The sequence below is a fragment of the Dunckerocampus dactyliophorus genome, chromosome 6 (genome assembly GCF_027744805.1).
Source record: "Dunckerocampus dactyliophorus isolate RoL2022-P2 chromosome 6, RoL_Ddac_1.1, whole genome shotgun sequence".
Classification (NCBI taxonomy): Eukaryota; Metazoa; Chordata; class Actinopteri; order Syngnathiformes; family Syngnathidae; genus Dunckerocampus; species Dunckerocampus dactyliophorus.
In genome coordinates this window covers 27412136-27431035 of record NC_072824.1, presented here as the reverse complement: position 1 = coordinate 27431035, position 18900 = coordinate 27412136, and the positions used below count along the sequence as shown (strand labels likewise).

Sequence of the window (18900 nt, the reverse complement as noted above, 5' to 3'; positions counted from 1 at the left end):
TAAAAACAGAGCAAAAGGCACAAGGACAACAAACTATTGTATTTCCACCAACAACCACTAATAACACAAACCTTTCAACAAAATAACAAAATAAAAATATCAAGGAGGAAGTAGATCTTGCCTAGGTTCATGGCAGAGTTCTTGGGATCTTGGGATCCAAAAGGTTGGTGACCACTGCCCTACTGTACTACATGTTGCATGTGGCTTCCGTAAGGCAGAAACAGCCTAAACCTATAATACCAAAAGCCAAGGCACCGGCTTCAATGCAGATACACACTTAAATGTTATTTTTTTTTTTTTTTGCTGACTTTTCTCACTCCACAGTTTCAAGGCAGCTCGTGGGTATGACATGGTTGTGCCTTCGCTTGTATTCAGTGGCACAATTCACAACAGACTATGAAGCTTGTAAGTGGGAGAAGTCTCATCTAACTGTAAATCATATTCCTCCCACCGTTCTGTTATTGGCATCTTCGCCACACAAGGCTGTTTTTTTTTTTATTTGAACACACACAAGCAGTATGCAATATGGTTTGTCATAAACACACAAGGCATCAGTGATTTATGCAAGACAGTATAAGTATCATTCATAAATATTGTTCTTAATAAGACTTGAGAGGTAATTATCCAACTGAATCCATCTGCCCTTCAAATCCTTTCTTGGAAAATGATTTATCTTTAAACCAATACAGGCTTTTGCAGTGGCATTTGCATGAGATGGTATTTGTTGCTGATGCTATTTTATCAAGCATCCACCAAGCCCCACCATTTGTTGTAATGATGCACTCTCATAAATAATCTGCAGCCTCAAACGCAAAAATGACACGTCAGAAAAGGATCACAGTAATTATAACGGATGTAACTGCCTTTTTATCTTCTGACTATTTTATCACATGGGTGAGCCCTTGATCATACTGTACCTGTTTTTGTTGATGTTGTTTTTTGCTTATCACTCACTTATGAAGTCCTCTGTTCTACCATTGCCCCTTTCTCCTGGAATATCTTACATTGTCATACTGTCGTTATGTACTATTTGCTTTTCTCTCTCGTTGTCAGTGTCCTACAGCACTCACGCTACGCCCAGCAGCAACAGAAGTCTAATTTACTATACAACCTCAACAGAAAGGCTTTTGTTTGCGAACAGCAGTAGTCACATGGCACCGTGTCAGGGGTGGAAGAACAACGACCGTCCATTCAATATTCTTCTCTTCCTCACAAGCATGTTTGCTGGGGCTTTGCATCATATGGGCAAGTAAACCATAGAGTGAAACTTTATAAACAGTCGTATGAAAAAGAGTTTGCACCCTTCCTGATTTCTTATTGTTTTGCATGTTTGTCACAATTAAATGTTTCAGATCACAAATGTAAATGTTCTGCATGTAAATGTAACTGTCAATCATTTGGCTTATTTCACTGTAATTCCTGAAATTATTAGGGGTGCAACGGTAAGGGTAATCCACGCCACGGTTTGTGCTCCAGTAATTGAGGTACGGTTTCAATCAGGTTTTGCTACATTGTTTTGTGCGAAAAGAGAAAATTCTCTCTTTATTATTTATTATTATTACTAAATTATTTGTTAACTGAAGCGTGTCTACTGGCAGGTAATTCTCCAATAAAAAATTAAAATATTGACATAGCATGCAGAAAAAATTGAAGGTTGTGGGGGCCACTTTGATGTGTACATTAAATATGCTAAAAGCAATCCAGTGTAGTTCAGTACATTGTATTATAAGCTATACAAGCTCTGTGTTATAGGTGACAAAGCAAATTGGTGCAATAACTAATAATGTACATCCATCCATCCATTTTCTATACCGCTTTATTTCATTAATAACTTTTATTTTTAAGAATATGCCAATAAATAGTAAGCTACATGCCAAAAATGGCCCCTGTGCCGTGCTTTGGACACCCGTGGTTTACGGTGTTTCTTTTTAGGAAGGTGCAAGTTCAACAGTAAGAATTTGAACAGGGTTTCTTACCTTACCAATATTTCTCACCTGAAGTGCAGAGTTAACAGTTGCAGCGTGCAGACCGTTCTCATCTCTGCTGAACAATGGCAGCACACTGCTTTTATCTTATGCACTCATCTTTGTCCTTTTACGGAGGTAAAGTGTTCAAAAATCGATGCATCACACCTCGATATCGGGGACAAGAGCTGGCGGGCCCAGTGGGCACCATAGCTGACAATATCTCCTGGTTCCGAGTCGCCTCCGCACGTCTCCAACACAGACCGGTGGGCCGCACGGCTGTTGTTGCCTATACGCTCTGATATACACTCAGTCGACAAATGCCTTCCCCTTTAGTCCACTTTTGGGCAGACTGTCTCTCACTTGAAATTTTTACAGTGTGGGAAATGGGACATTATGTTGCGGGCCTGTACAGGCATGCGCATAGAGTGCAAACTCTATTGCAAAACCGCGGTCCATAATTACACGTATTATATTTACGTATTTTACCGTGTACTGTTGCATCCCCATGCATTATGTGCAGAAATAAATGAAGACCACAATGCCGTACCATATAATTTTGTTTAAGAATTGCTTAGCCTTAGTGGATGCCTGTGCTCTACTAGGTGTTGCCAGTATGTGGCATGTGGTCATTGAGCTATTGCTAAAACAACATACTGTATTTAATGGTGACCAGCTGAATTAGGGAGATAGGCAAGATAAACCCTGGGATGATCACCTGTCAATCATGTGGTTGAAATATAGACTGACAACCATTCACACCCATTTTGGATTGCACTGCAAAATATTCAGCAGCAGTACGTACCAATGCAACACCTACATAAATAAACTCAATATGATGATAAAATTAAGAAATTAAGGGAAATTAAAAAGCTACTTCATTGACAATCACACAACACTCACACCCTTCGCTTTGGCTCAGCACATAGGATTCATACAATCGCACATCAAATAGCTGCTAGCTCAGCAGCAGACACTAATAATAATAACGCCAACATGAGCATGCAAAATAATAACATAATCAGCCGCTGAACAAAGCAAGATAGAGAGGTTAAAAAAAAAAAAATCAACCAACTGTATTGAAATTTCTCACAGAAAATGTGAGTCGGATCTAGCAGTGGTACCCTGTAGGTGGTGATCAGTAGTCATGGTGATTTGTTTTTTTCCCTTGAATTTGAGAGGGGGGGAGAAATGGTGTTAAAAGCTACCATGTAGTGATGTAGGGGCTTGTTGATGAAGGGGTACAGCATATAGTACAATGCATTGCTTGAAACTGTATTGTGAAAATTGTTGATTGGACAAAGCATGAACTGTAAGTCAGTATAATATATAATAAAATTGTAGCATTACCTTTCTTTTGTTGTTTGGGCTCACGTACAAATAACTGAGTATTGTCTTTGCTCCAACTTTGTCATTCAGTTTCTGGTATGTTGCTCCATAGTCAGTTGACCTGAAATTTGACCAGAAAAGGTCTGATGAACACTTTATAAATTACTTGTTGCAATTAAATTCCCCCAATAATAGAATGTAACACGGGTGAGAGCACTGATATAATTAAGTCCCTACCATGTTCAACACATCATCATGAAACCCAGGATAAGTGCAGTGGCCACATGGCCTCAGTGGAGACTTTTATCACACACACAATGTGTCCTCAATGTGAGCTTTGACTAAATATTACTTGATTTAGGAAACATGAAAATACTAAAATAGAATATAGTACAGCTTTTGATCCATCTGCAGCCGAGGAGGCTCATATGGCAATTTCTGTATGTATGTGTATAATTTCATATAGACATATTCCATCCATCCATTTTCTTCCTCTTATCCGGGTCGCGGGGGCAGCAGTCTCGGAAAGAAAGTACAGACTTCCCGGTCCCTGGCCGCCTCTTCCACTTTCACTGGGAGGATACAGAAGTGTTCCCAGGCCAGCTGTAATAAGTAATCCCTCCAGCGTGTCCTAGGTCTGGCCCGAGGCCTCTTCACGGCTGGCCCTGCACGAAACACCTCATCAGGGAGGCGTCCAGGAGGTATCCAGCCTAGATGCCTGAGCCACCTCACCTGGCTCCTCTCAATGTGAAGGAGCAGCGGCTCTACTCTAAGCTCCTCCCGGATGACTCCAGCCACCCTACAGAGTAAACTCTGTCGGTCAAAACCCAAAGCTCTTGGCCATAGGTGACGGTTGGAACACGATTAGTAAATTGAGAGCTTTACCGTTCGGCTCAGCTCTTTCTTCACCACAATGGTGCGGCCTTACTGCAGACGCTGTGCCGATCCGCATGTCGATCTCACGCTCCAACCTCCCTCACTCGTGAACAAGACCCCAAGATACTTAAACTGCTCCACCTGGGGCAAGACCTCACTCCCGCCCCAAAGGGTGCAACCCACCCTTTTCCAACTGACAACCATGGCCTCAAATTTGAAGGTGCGGAGTCTCATTCCAGAAGCTTCACAGTCAAACCGCCCCAGTAAACACTGACGGTCACAGCCTGATGAAGCCATCAGGACCACATCATCTGCAAATAGCAGAGACAAGATTCTCAGGCCTCCAAACTGGACCCCCTCAACGCCTCGGCTGTACCTACAAATTCTGTCCATAAAAATTATGAACAGAATCAGTGACAAAGGGCAGCCTTGTTAGAGGCCAACATTCACGGGAACGGGCTCGACTTGCTACTGGCAATGCACCCAAGGCTTCTAATCATACAATGACCGAATAGCACGTAGTTGTATTCCACCAACCACGTACTCCCAGAACACCCCCCACAGAACACCGTGAGACCACGGTCAAATGCCTTTTCCAAGTATGCACACTACATGTAAACTGGTTGAGCTCCCATGCATCCTCCAGGAACCTTGCAAGGATGTCGAGCTGGTCCAGTGTTCCACGACTAGGATGAAAACCACATGGCATCTCCTGTAGCTGAGGATCATCTAACGGTCGTACCCTTCTCTCCAGCACTCTGGAATAAACTTTCACAGGGACGCTGAGGAGTGTGATCCCCGCTATAGTCGGAACACACAGTCCGGTCACCCTTCTTCAAAAGGGGGACTGCCACCCCGGTCTGCCAATACAGAGGTAATGTCCGACTTCCAAGCAATATTGAAGAGACGTGTCAAACAAGACGGTCCGTCAACAACACCAGAGCCCTGGGGAATTCAGGGTGAAATTTACCCACTCCAGGAGCTTTGCCACTGAGGAGTTTTTTTCACTACCTCAGCCACGATGATGGACCTGTCTGTGTCCCTCTCCTCAAACTCTGCTTGCTCTTTGAAACGTATGTCAGTGGGACTGAGAAGGGCCTCAAAATATTCCTTCCACCGCCGGACCATATCCTCAGTTGAGGTCAGCAAGCCTCCGTCCCTACTGTAAACAGTGTGGACCGGGCACTGCTTCCCCTTTCTGAAGCATCTATTGGTTTGCCAGAACCTCTTCAAGGATGACTGAAAATCATGCTTCATGGGCTCACCAAACTCTTCCCACACCTGTGTTTTTGCCTCGACCACCGCCAAAGCCGCATGCTGATTGGCCTGCTGGTAGCTGTCAGCTGCTTCAGGAGTCCCACAAGCCATCCATGCTCGACAAGACTCCTTCCCCATGATGACAGCCCTAACCTTCGAGTGTCCACCATCGGGTTTGGGGTTTGCCGCCACAACTGGTACCGAGTACTTTGCAGCTACAGCTCCGATTGGCTGCTCCTTAGCAATGGAGGCATAGCATATGGCCCATTAGGACTCAATATCAATATTTAGGTGTGTTATTTCATGATTAGAGGGCTCTAATAATGTTAAAAACTCTATTTAGAAGGTCCTAAGCAGGTTTTCTATGCTCTAATTACGAACATATTCCATTTATAAATAATAAATCTTATTTTGCGGAAATTTGCTTATCACAGTCGCATCTGGAACCAATTAACCACAATAAAGGAGAGATTACGGTAATCCTTGAGAAGATCCTGTTTAGACATGAGATCCAGCTATTCTTTTTAAATGCATGTTCAATCATGTTCACGTGGGCTTAATTTAAATGCACATTGCATTGAAATATGCATTTACTCATTTCAGTCCCTTGGAGTATGAAGAAATTGTCAGAGCAACATATTTTTAGAAGCATGGCATTCAAAGAGAAACTGTAATTGACCATGAATGTGTTTATAAGGCATAGAAATCTCAAAAATACCGCAAAGACACCATCCTTTTCCTTGAGTGACTTCAAAAGTAAATATCCTTTATATGACATTCTTTGGAAGCATTTGGGTTTTTTGAGAGCTTCAGAGGTAAAAGAAAACATGTAATGCTTGTGAATTTACTACCCTTTTGGATTCATAACTGTCCGGTTTCTCGAGGATTCCATTTCCTCTTAGATGAGTCCACTGTCAGTCCTCAGAAGCAAAACCATCACCACGCTGGACCAAGGGACAGTGACATCATATTATTGATCTGTTCCTCAGCGGCTTCTGTCAAAGAACCATTTGATTCAGAGACTAGTGACTTATTATCAGTGTGCCTTCAACTTTCACCATCGACCGATAAAATAGTCCAACCTCATCAGGTTCCAAGATGATGAAAGCTGCAATAAACGGTAAATGATAGTCTCTAAGCGACAATGATTTAATCCACCTTGGTAGCTGCTGTATTTACTGAATATATCTGTGCGGTTGGACTTCTACTCTGACCGTGAGATTTAATCTTTTGTGAAAGCGTAAATTAATGAAACATTTTCAGATCAGATTTATACTCACTGTGGTGACATGGATCTATGAGGAAGATACAGTGTATCTAAAAAGACACCCACTTCCACTGTCCCTACTACTAAACTCAGTGTGTCACTCGCAGTACCTGAGCTGATCATTTTCGCATGTGGCGATGTCTGAACTAGCCCCAAATTCTAAACATTAGCACAGACACAACCTGATGGATGTCCAGGCTGGCCCCCAGTATTATAAACTAAACTTCTATACGGAAGGACTGGGGGCTGAGATTATAACACAGTGGGACCTTGCTTTTTGTTATTAATTAATCCCAAAGGGTCGGATGAAAACGCATGGACTATGAGTTACCAACGCATTGAATGCTTTGTTTAGGCTCTCGATTCAGCGGTATGATACATTACAGGGGGAATGGACGAGCTTGTTATGCACAATATTGTACAAATACAAAGACATAGGCTGTCTGATCCTATGTTTTACCAACGGCATGTTATGACTTGTGTTTTCGGATTTTCAAAGTTTCCAGCTGTTACCTCATGCTGCGACTAGAATCACAGCAGGCACAGACATTTAACTAGGAACTATTCCTGACGGGTGCTGGTCTTTTAAAGCACCTTCTACAGTATCTGTTGCTTTGCTATGACTCGCCTGTAAATTTGTCCTGCACTTCAGTCTCACGAACAAAACATTATTAAATTGTTTACCAGCACAGACCTTTCATCGTTTCCATTCCTCTATCACATTGCCTGCGCAGGGTGAAATACGTATGCTGTGACAAGAAGCAGGACGTGCGGTTTGGAGTCTATTTTCTGCATGCTTAGCTTAGCCTCGATTATGAAAACTAATTTGTTTCTTTATTGCAAAGGGTTGTTTTAGACACTGAATGTATGGAACTTTTTTTTTTTTTTGCTTTTGAATTTGGTGAACTAAATTTGAAAATGACATTGAATAAATAATTTGATGCAAAATGCATGTGTTGTGAAATTCAGTATTAAATTATGATGTTTAAAAATTCAGTTTTCTATAATGCAGTGTTTTAAAATTCAGTTTATAAAAATGTAGCACAAAATTCACAAAGACACTTCCAGGAAGTGTGTCTCAGGTATAATGCGCATGATTATGTGACAAGTGTATGTGTTAACATCAAAATTATTTGCTCAGAAATACTGTTTTGACACTGAATGTTTGAAACTGAATATTCGTGAAGTGACTTTTTATAAAGTGAATTTTAAACCGGGCCGCATGGTGACCTAGTCGTTAACATGCTGGCCACAGAGTCAGGAGATCGGGAAGATCTGGGTTCCGTTTGGGCATCTCTGTGTGGAGATTGCATGTTCTTCCCGTGTGTACGTGGGTTTTCTCGGGGTACTCCAGTTTCCTCCCACATTCCAAAAACATGCATGTTAGGTTAGTTGGAGACTGTGAATTGTCCATAGGTATGAATGTGAGTGTGAATGGTTGTTTGTCTATATGTGGACTGGCTGGCGACCAGTCCAGGGTGTGCCTCGCCTCTCGCCCAAAGTCAAATGGGATAGGCTTCAGCATACCCCGCGACCCTAGTGAGGACAAGCGGCATAGAAAATACATGAATTTTTAAACTGCAGTATTTGAACAAACTGACATTTTAAACACACACATTTTGCTTATGAATTTTCATTAAATTACATATTCAGCATAATTTAATTCAATTCACAAAACTGAAACACAAAAAATTCAATTACATAAAGTCAGAGTCAAAAAAATGCATTTGGATGCCTTCAGAAACAAATTAACCTTCATAAGTGATACCTTTCATATTAAATCAGTACAGTAGAACCTTGGTTAGCGTGATTAATGCGTTCCAGAAGGACCGACGCTAACCGAATCAAACTTTTCCATAAGAAATAACGTAATAATGCAATAATGACATTACCTTAACAATGTCATATTAAAATTTGTTAAAATGTTACTTAACACATTGCCTGTACACATACTGTAACAAAGCTGTTAGGATGGCCACAAGGTCATAAACAGGATTTCTATGCTCTAACTACAAAAATATTCTGTTTATTAATATTGAATCCTATTTTGGGGAAAATCACTTATCGCGGTCTTATCGCAGACTTATCACGGTGAATACATATAAATGATGAATGAAAAGGATAAATGCACATTTAAGGTTACTGTAGCCTTCGTTGAAGATGTTAGTGTTGCCAAAGATACGATGTGGCAGCAAGATTAACCACCACCATCTTCCTGTATCGCCATGAGTTATTTCTTGAATTCGATAGTGTTTTTTCACCTCAAACCCAAAATAGAGCCAAAGAAAATTGCAAGTGACAGCATTTTGACAAAGAAGGTGAGAAACAGTACTGATTTTAAGAAACAGCAAATGGGAAAACAGGAAGATTGTGGTTGATCTTGCTGCCACATTGTGTCTTTGGGAACAGTCATGTCTTCAATGAAGGTAAAAGTAAACTTAAATGTTAATTTATCTCTTTTATTGGTCATTTACATGCATTTAGAATTCTTTTTTTTTTTTTTGCCAGCAAAACTGGAATTGTAAAATTATAAAAACGTGTTTTGTGTTAACATTTTTTAGACTTGTGGTAGTAAAGAACTACAGAGTCAACCCGCTGATGACATCATAAACGGGCAACGGAGATGACTACCGCGTTCTGTTTCCATGTATTAGCAAGCTAATAGGTTACCAACAAGGACGTGTTGTGACAAAAATCCAATAAGAACACAGTTGGACTCACGCAGTGTATCAACAACACGACAAGACGCGTGCCATATTGTACAATACCTCCAGAATGCTTGCAAACTGAGGCAAAATTGTGGCATAAAGTTTTGACGTTATGGTGGAGGCTAAACAAAGTTCCACTGTACTAATGTCAGTACTCGAGATTCTCCATTCATTGTCTTCCCTGATCTAGTTTCTGACTTGTTTTTTTTTGTCCAGGAACTTAGAAAACTCGCACTACTAAGCACATGGTTTGTGACAGCTAATTTGTTTAATTCTGACTACTAATTCCAACATTGCTTTGGTCACCCAGATAAAAGGCAGAAGGCAGTGCTCAGGTGGAATCTTACTGTTCCCATCTTTCCATTTTTCCCTTTGTAGTATTATTTGTGATTTGGGAGACTGCTTTATTTAGAGTGAGAGAGTGAGTGAACCCAAACACACGTACACAACGGGGATGGGTAACATCGCCTTTTGAATATGTCCAAGAAATACTTCACATATCATGAGTTTTGTCATTTGATGAGCTTACCTCCATAGTGAGCTCTCAGTGACGCTGTTGAGGTTGAAGTCAAATAATTTGGTCAGCATTAAAATCACCTGCAAAACAAGGGAGACTGCAGTCAGTGCAGGGCATTGCAATCAGTAAAATATGTCCGATCAGTGTAAGACCCATATTTTAATTCCTATGTTTTTATTTTATAGAATTTAATACAAATTGAAAAGTAATAAAAATACACAAAGTGTATCAAACAGATGTTCTACAGATGATGCCACTTTTTTTTGCAGCGTGGCACTACTAGTTTGTACACAGTATTCTCCAATCGTTTTGATAACAATCCACTGAATGGTCTGCTAATTCATGACACTAGTGACCTTGTACTTGTACCCTACAGCAAGACCAACACGAATGCCACCTTTGTGTTTTGCCATGAGTCATTTTTTTAATTGGAAAGTGTTTCTCACCTCAAGTCTCTGTTTTTTTTTTTTTTTTTTTTTTATTCACGGCTGCAAAATAAGCCAAAATGGAGCCAAAGAAAGTTACAAGCGTCAGCATTTTGATAAAGGAGGTGAGAGACACTATTGAGTAAGTTAGTAACCTTAAATGCTCAGTTATCCCTTTCACTCATCACATATATGATCACGCAGTCTATTAATAACGCATACTGGACATACTGAAAATGTACGCAAAGCAAGGCAAAATTTTCAACGTTATCCGAAAAAACACACTGCACTAAAGAATCAGAACGTAAACACAAAAAGTATAAAAACAATTTAACTAGGATAATGTAGGCGTGTGGGAGACTAAAGTACAGGAAAATATTAGAGAGAGCGAAAACAACATTGGAGCAACATAGAGCGTCTTTTTAACATTTGAAAGAATGGTTCAAAGAAAGCAAACTACCCTCAATATTTTATAGATGCTAATTCTAAAAAGGACGATACGAACAAAGTAGTTACAGGCTTTAATGAGTATTTTGTAAATATTGGACCAACCCAGAAAGAAAAGATCCCAATCCCTCGTCATTTTAGGGTTTGGAATGCTCAGTGGTGTGCAGTCAAGGCCAGCAAGGCCTTCTCTGCTGGCCTAAACACTATTAGATGCACTGACATACATTTACAACTTCAATTCTCATATTTGTTCCATTAAATTGTATTATTTTTTATTCCACTGTCAATTATTTCCATTTAGTAGCATATTGCTTGGCTGCACTGTTTCTACAAGAGCAGATTTTATTTTGGCCAATCAAATTTCAGCTTCTTCCTATTGCCATGTTAATCTAATCTGCCCAGGGCCTTCAGAATCAGAAGTGCTGGTCCATGCCGCATACACACTATTAACAATGGGGCTGTTTTTTTTAGCCAGTGAGACTTCATATTTACCTCTCTTTGCCAGCAGTGACATCATCACCTTTCTGTCTTCTGATTGGTTTATCAGAACAAAATTGTTCAGCACGCCAATTCACGCCCACAGTGACTGACTGGGGAGAACTTCACATCTCTGGTAAGTAGATGTCCATCCATTTACAATAGCGCCTGTCCTCACTGGAGTCGCGGGGTGAGTAGATGCATTTTACTTAAAAAAAACACTTTACTTTACGCATTACATTTGGCTGAGTGCCAACTTTGCAAGCACTGGTGTACCGCTGATCACTGGTGGAAATTAGTGAGGGAGTTTAGGTTACTAGCAGTAATGTAGGTCAGGCATATTGGTGACTACAGTATGTATTCAAAGATAAGGAGACTTATACAGTACTGGTACCGCGGCAATCTGGCAGACAGTTTCCACACATCGTATCTCCCAGCATTGTGCAATGGGAATGTTTCCAGCGCTTCACACTGGTGACTGTGATTTGAGACCCCGGCACAATTTATTGTCATCAGTGTCTGCGGAAAAAATATAAAATGCTACTAAAATTCTTATAAAAGTCCCCACTGACGGCCCAGGTACCAAATGCACTGCCCGACACTGGGAATACTATAAACAGAAATTCCAATCAATATTCCTAACTAAATCAACAGAACATAATTGATAGTGTGAAAAAAATGCAAATGTAAAACATCTACAGACTATAATGGAATCAATATGAAAATTGTTTTTTTTTATCATTAATGCACATCAGTAATTTGATTTCAATCAGATTCATTCCCGCCCAAAATGAAAGTACGGTAGCTTAAGCATCATCAATTTATAACGCCAATTCACACATGATGAACCAGTTTCCTTACTTACAAAATGTCTGTGGATTTAATCAACATCGGGTTATACGAATTCATAAAGAAGAGTAAGTTACGATCAGACAGCTAATATTGCTATGGAACAACGCTGCAACATCAATGGCACTCATTGAAATAAGTGAAGAAATGGCCAATGTCAACGAGAGATGGGAAATACAACCTCAGGGATAAATACAATTTAAAACATTTGTATGCAGGCACAACAGATCGGGGACATCAGTATGCAGAGTACAACTATGGACCGTCTTGAGAAAGGAACTAAAACAATGTACTAGTTGAAGAAACAGTACAAGCATATGGTTTTCACACATTATATGCAGTACAAGAAGCAGAGTACTGAGAACCACAGTGTTTGAATCGATTTACACTGAATTCATGTATGTATTATTACTTAATAAGGTACTGTCTACCACATAGCCTTCATTTATTTACTTTTATTTACAATCTTACAATCTTCTGTTACGTCTATTATAGTCTGTATTCATTCATTCATTATATAGTGTCAGTTGTTTTAGTCCTGTATTTATTCTTAATTTATTATTCATTGTTATTTGTTATTCGCTGGAGTACACGTACAAACACACACACACACACACACACACACACACACACACTTAAAACCAAGTGGTAAGAGAAATTTCCTCGCATACAGCACTCCCGCTGACAAGATGGCAGAGCGGAGACTGAAAGAAGCATATAAATGTAAGTAATTAAGCATGTTATTTATTACAGGCCTGTGTTTGGCAACAAAATGTCACAGAGTGTAAAAGTGTGTTCCTTTTATAAAAGAAAAAAAGGTGTTCCTACATAAAAATAAAAGAATGTAGGAATGTATGCATCATACTTTGTGGTAGGAAACATTTATTATAAACAATTTCATTGTCACATCTGCCAGCATCACAGCCAGCAAGCAGTGAAGGGCGATGATGTAAAGAGTATCAAGTGGTGTCCCATTTCTTCGTGGCTCCTTCCCCTTGGCCCAAGGGTAGGGGTAAGACACGAGGTAAGATGAAGGGGAAGGGATAAGGGGTGGAAAAACAACACTGGGTGGAAGCTGGCACTTCAACACAAGAGCACAATTCAAGTTTTAGAGACTGAACTCAAAACTGAAACCGGCGAAATGCAACAAGATGGGGAAGCAGCAAAGCATACAAGCGTATTCAAGGGTCAAAAGGCATGTACAAAAAATGTGTACATGTTGGCAGCTCTGCGTTTGGGGTTGGTGCTCTACTGAAAGCTTGAAGGTGGCTCAAAATACATTTGGTAAACATCCGTGCCGAAGCAGAAACCTTCCTCCTAAGCTCCTCCTTTACTATCAAAACAGTCATTTTGCCCCCTCGCCCGCTAAAGAAAAATAGTCTGGAGCCGCAAACCATCAGCTTAAAATAACATCTTACGAACTTTTAAAAGTTTGAATCTTTCTTAATTTGACCAGTTACAACAACAGAATACAACAAATACAAGTGCGGACCTCTCAGCAGCACCCGCTACTGCTCAGGGAGAGCAGAAGCAGAAGATCAATATGTGCTTTCACTTTTAAGTCTCTAAATACCAAAAAAGGCTCCAACAACACCAGGAAAAGTAGACTAGATTTGTCGCTAGTCACTTTTGAGAAAAATGCGCATCTCTCGGGTGTTAAAAAAAATATCCAAGCATTGCGACGGGAGCCACAACAAAGAGGCTGAAGAGCAGCATGTGGCTCCGGAGTCATGGGTTGCTGACCCCTGACCGTATACGGACACACAGCCACACTGATATTCTTGTGCAGGGTGCCACTTTGTGTAGACGTAGCGTAGAGGAAAGACTCAAAGTTTGTGAAATCTACTTACAAATTCCACTTCAACTGTGACGTCATTATAGAAGCAAATGTTTTCTTATTATCATCAAAAGACAAGCAAACAATCATTCACAAACGCTTCAACAGATTGGAGGCACGCTGACAATTAATATAGCTGTGGTTATTTGTACTGTACTCTCATTCACATCCATGTAGTATGTTACTAACTGGTTTCTTCCTTCCCCAATGTATTCTATTTTTCTTTTCCTTTTGGCTTTTCCCGTCAAGGGTCACTACAGCGGATTTTTCTTTTCCAATATGTGCAATCGGTTGCATCTTCTGTTATCATTGCAACTTCCTCCATGTCTTGCTTTATTAAATCTATGAACCTTTGTTGTGGTCAACCTTAGTTTCTCTTTCCCTGGTATTTCCAATTTCAGAATCTTCTGAACAATACCGTATATGCCTCTTCCCTTCTACTCATGTGTCCAAACCGCCTTAACCTCGCTTCCCTGAACTTATTCCCCAATCCTCCCACTTGATCTTATTCATCTTTGTCACCTCCGATGAGCTTCGTAGCATTTTCATCTCTGCCACTTCCTGCTTTTTGGAGAGGGCCACCATTTCCAGGCCATATTCATCTCCAGAACTCGCTCTGTCTCTCTTCAATTGCCATTGATCACTCGCAACAAATGATAGCATCTGAATACGTAGAAACACAATGCAGGTTTAAACCCAGAATATGCCTCATACACTAATTAAACACATTTGGAATTATATGACAAGAGAAGGTGATCGATAGAGCACATGGAATCGGAGTCACAGTCTAGCCTCTAGCCTGCGTGTCAGGGTATCGCTACAACCATACTTCCGTCTGCCTTTAAATCGGCTAGTGATGGTACGTGGCTCCACTTCTCCGCAGGTCACAGGTGATTCTCCAAGCCACATTTACATAATCCATGTTGCTTGTCTGTTGTAATTTCAGTAAAGACTTATGGACTAATGGATGTCCGATATTGGCTTTTTTGCCAATAACCGATATGCCGATATTGTCCAACTCTCAATTTCCAATTCGGATATCTATCTATCTATCTATCTATCTATCTATCTATCTATCTATCTATCTATCTATCTATCTATCTATCTATCTATCTATCTATCTAACTATCTAAACACATATACTTTGTGGAGCTAATGAATACAGCATTAACAATTAGCTTCTCAACGTGGCTGTAAACAACACTGTACATCATTGTAAAACATCTGCGAAAGTCAACAGAGTTTAAATTTTTCTGATCATCAAAAAATCCAGGGAAGAAAATCAAGTGCCATAATATTCACTGCACTGTTAGTGTAGCAGCACGCTAGATTTGTTTCCACGGCACACCACAAATTGCATTTACACAGTCATTCCAGTCCTAAATTAACATATTTCGCACCATCAGATTTTTATGAAATTTCATCTGCAGATAGATATTTAAGAGAATTTATATCCTGCATACCTTTTATCTTGTCCTGAAGCTCCGATCTATGAATTTGAAAGGCTGAAAGTTGGACTTAACTTTCAAATCACTCGAATTACTACAGGGGGTCCAACACTCAGTATCAATCCGATGCAAAATGGAAGAGGAAAGGTAATCTACCTAACAAAGATGTATACGAATGAAAATATACCAAAAAGCAGCATTTTCACGGACGTCCCCACGGACTTTCCTAATCGAGCGTGACACAGACTCAGATTTTACCGTCACTTACTTACGGGAATTCCTACTAGTGAGGGTAGGCAGCATAGAAATGGGTTGATGGAAGGAACGAGCTAGCTTGCTACTAGCCACCCACAATGAGGTAATCATTGATGAGGTAATCATTGGCGCCCTGGAAAATATACAGCATTATGTTTGTCGGTTTTCAATATAGAGAAAAATCCTGATACCGATATTGACCGCAATTACATTTTTATGCCAATATCGAGCCGCTAATATCAGTGTGCCGATATTATCGGACATCCCTACTTATGGTCATATACAGTATTAACTTCACCTCGCTGCAAGTTTTGAGGCCAAATTTTAAGAAAGTTGAGTAGAGAAGCCAGTGCTGCTGTAGCAACACGCATAGGGTGCCGCTATCTTGCACCAATGTTACATCATTGCTAGATGTATTCCATCAAAAAAATATCTATTTTACGTTTTATTATCACATATTTAGAAATTGTTACCAACTTTGGGTGAATGAGATGTCTGATCTGTTATCTGTTCGCTCTGAAGGTACTGATGGAGAATTACAAAGAAGGACAGAAGAGTTATAACATCTCTTTGTGAATTTAGAAAATGCTTTGGATAGAATGCCGAGAGGGGGCTCTTAAGGTATGACGTATGTTCGAGTACAGGACATGTATGTTTAGAGGTGAGGACGGTAAAGGACTTTAGTACTTAGGCTCAACAGTACAGAGCAACGGAGAGTGTTGAAAAACAATGCTGCCTGCACAATGAGTGCAGGCAGCATGGAGTGGGTAGAGAACAGCGTCAAGGGTCCTTTCATGACAAAATAGTATCAGCTGTACAGTAATAGTGGGACCGGCCCCGGTGTATGGACTGGAGACGTCATCACTGACCAACTAACAGGAGGCAGAGCTGAAGATGCTTAGATTTCTGTTGGGACTAACAAGGATGGACAGGATTAGAAAGGAGCCGAGGAGAGGAACAATCCAAGTTAGATGTCTGGGAGACAAGGTCAGAAAGGCCAGCCTGAGATGGTTTGACCATGTGAGAAGGAGGGATCGTGATCATATCGGTAGAAGAATTCTGGAGATGGAGCTGCCAGGAAGGAGAAGAAGGGGAAGAGCAAAGAGGAGGTTTTTCCATGTGGTTAGAAATGACATGCAGGTGGTAGGACGAAAAGAGGAAAGTGCAAAGGACAGGGCAAGTTGGAAACATGTCATCCGCTGTGACGACAAGCCGAAAATAGAAGAAGATGATGATGAGTGATCTTGGTCTCTATAATGCATGGCGCTCTGTCCACCCCGCCCTCAGCGAAAAAACATTCTTCTCATCAGCCCACCACTCATATTGCTGTATTGACTTTTTCCTTGTCAGCAACTCTGTCATGAAAGATATCTCAAACTCATAAATCCACAACACAACTATTAGTGATCACGCCCCAATCACTATATCTGTCGCTCAAAATGAAGCTTTTTCCCCAAACAAGAACGGGACGCTTAATAATACATCACTGCTTAAAGACTTCACCAATTCCTTTAAACATGAGTGGGAATTTTATTTGACGGTACTGTCAATGATCAGGTAGGAAAAAAATGAGTATCCCTTGGGAGGAAGTAAAAGCTGTCATGTGAAGAAAAATCATTTACTTCTAATCGAAAAATTTGCTTAGTCAAAAATTGATGAAGGGATTAAAAAACATGCCCGATATTAAAGTTCCAGGACCAGATGGCATAGATCATCGTACACTCTGACCAAACAAGCAGATTAACCAACATCATAGACAAAAACATAATTTTTCACACATATATACGTATACATATATATAAGTTAACATATATTAACATATATATAAGAGCAACAATGATCAGCCAACCATGGATCGTGAATTTCTCATGAAGATAAAGTATCTATCTATCTATCGATCTATCTATCTATCTATCTGGATTCCAGGAACAACATCTGACATCTCCGTCCAGAGGAGCGCAACAGCTGGGAACAGCTAAGGTTGTGCAAAGAACCCTCAGGCTCTCAGGCCTCTGGTATAGAGGACTCGAGCTTGAAGGAGATAATGTCATATTTTTATTGATATTTTTACTGCCAAACAGTTTTTTTTCTTTTCTGATCAGGAAATCTTATCATGTTTTAATCTTTCGAGATCGTGTGACACCCCTACTCGCTAACAAAGTGTATACCCTTTCTAAGAGTTGCTAATGAAGCAGCTGAGAGACTGTATGACTTATGTGACTTGTGAAACACTTCCACCAGCATGAGATTCCTGTGAGTACAAACTGAACAGATGCACCTCGGATAGAATTACATTGCATGCTCGGGGCCCCTGTGATCAGGCTTATTAAGCATGAGGTAACATCTGCAGTCCCCCAAACACTCAAAACGTGCAGTGCATTTCGCCAACTGTGGGCTATTAAAATGTGCAGAGGAAAATAACCACGGGAAAAGAAGCACTAGTGAAAGGCATTTATTAAGAGTGATTCAGGAAGTAAGAGGGTTGTCAGTCTGGGGAGAGTTGGCCTGGGGAATGAATAACCTTAAACGTCTAGACAAGACTAGATCTCTGCATGCTAATGACTGACCAAGTCATTTTCGCTGCCCAGCTGGAGGCTGAATTGACACTTGCACCACACAGCTTCACACTTTCTGTACTTTCTTTCCCAAACTGACATACAGTGAAACATCTTCAAGTTGAATACCCCTGAAGTCACACAATTTAGAATTTCCCAGAATTTCCAGGGAAGAAATACCCAACAACCTTCAGAATTTGAACACCATCGTGTATTACGACCTTGGCGAGTTCAGTATCAAATATTTAACAAGCTTGCTTTGGTAAATCTACAATATTTAACCTGAATATACGAGTAACCTTTCATTTGAAAATGCCAAACAATAATCTTAATAAACACTCACATTTGTTCGACGCCAATGACGTGTCATCAGGGGAAGCAGGTGAGGCAGATTCATGATGACAAAAAAATAAATAATGATAACATAAAATAAATATTCATATTGTTCATTGACCTGGATTATGAATCATTTTCTGTATAATCGATATTTAGCTCATGAAAAACCTTGCACTCACTGAAATCTAACTTTCTGATAACAGTGGTGATGATAGGACACCACATGATTTGTACATATCAGTACATAATTAACTTATACGGTTTTATTGACATGGAGTAATTTGACCCAATAACTACAGCCTTTATTCTTGTTATGCAGCTGGTGTGTGCTAGAAGCAAAACAGAATGCGTTC

The 18900-nt window shown here is 40.3% G+C and overlaps 1 protein-coding gene across 6 annotated transcripts in view; it reads right to left on the bottom strand.

Annotated features, from left to right (window-relative positions):
- Nucleotides 1–18900, bottom strand: part of LOC129182357 (VPS10 domain-containing receptor SorCS1-like) — a 161899-nt gene that overhangs the window by 75004 nt on the left and 67995 nt on the right. For all 6 annotated transcript variants that reach the window (XR_008570630.1, XR_008570629.1, XM_054778357.1 and 3 more), the window contains exons 2-3: nt 9931–9998; nt 3315–3414 (exon numbers count right to left, since the gene is read on the bottom strand). Coding sequence is in view for 4 of the 6 variants with exons in the window: in XM_054778357.1 (XP_054634332.1) it covers nt 3315–3414; nt 9931–9998 (168 nt within the window). In the remaining 2 variants the exon portion in view is untranslated. The remainder of the gene's footprint in view (nt 1–3314; nt 3415–9930; nt 9999–18900) is intronic.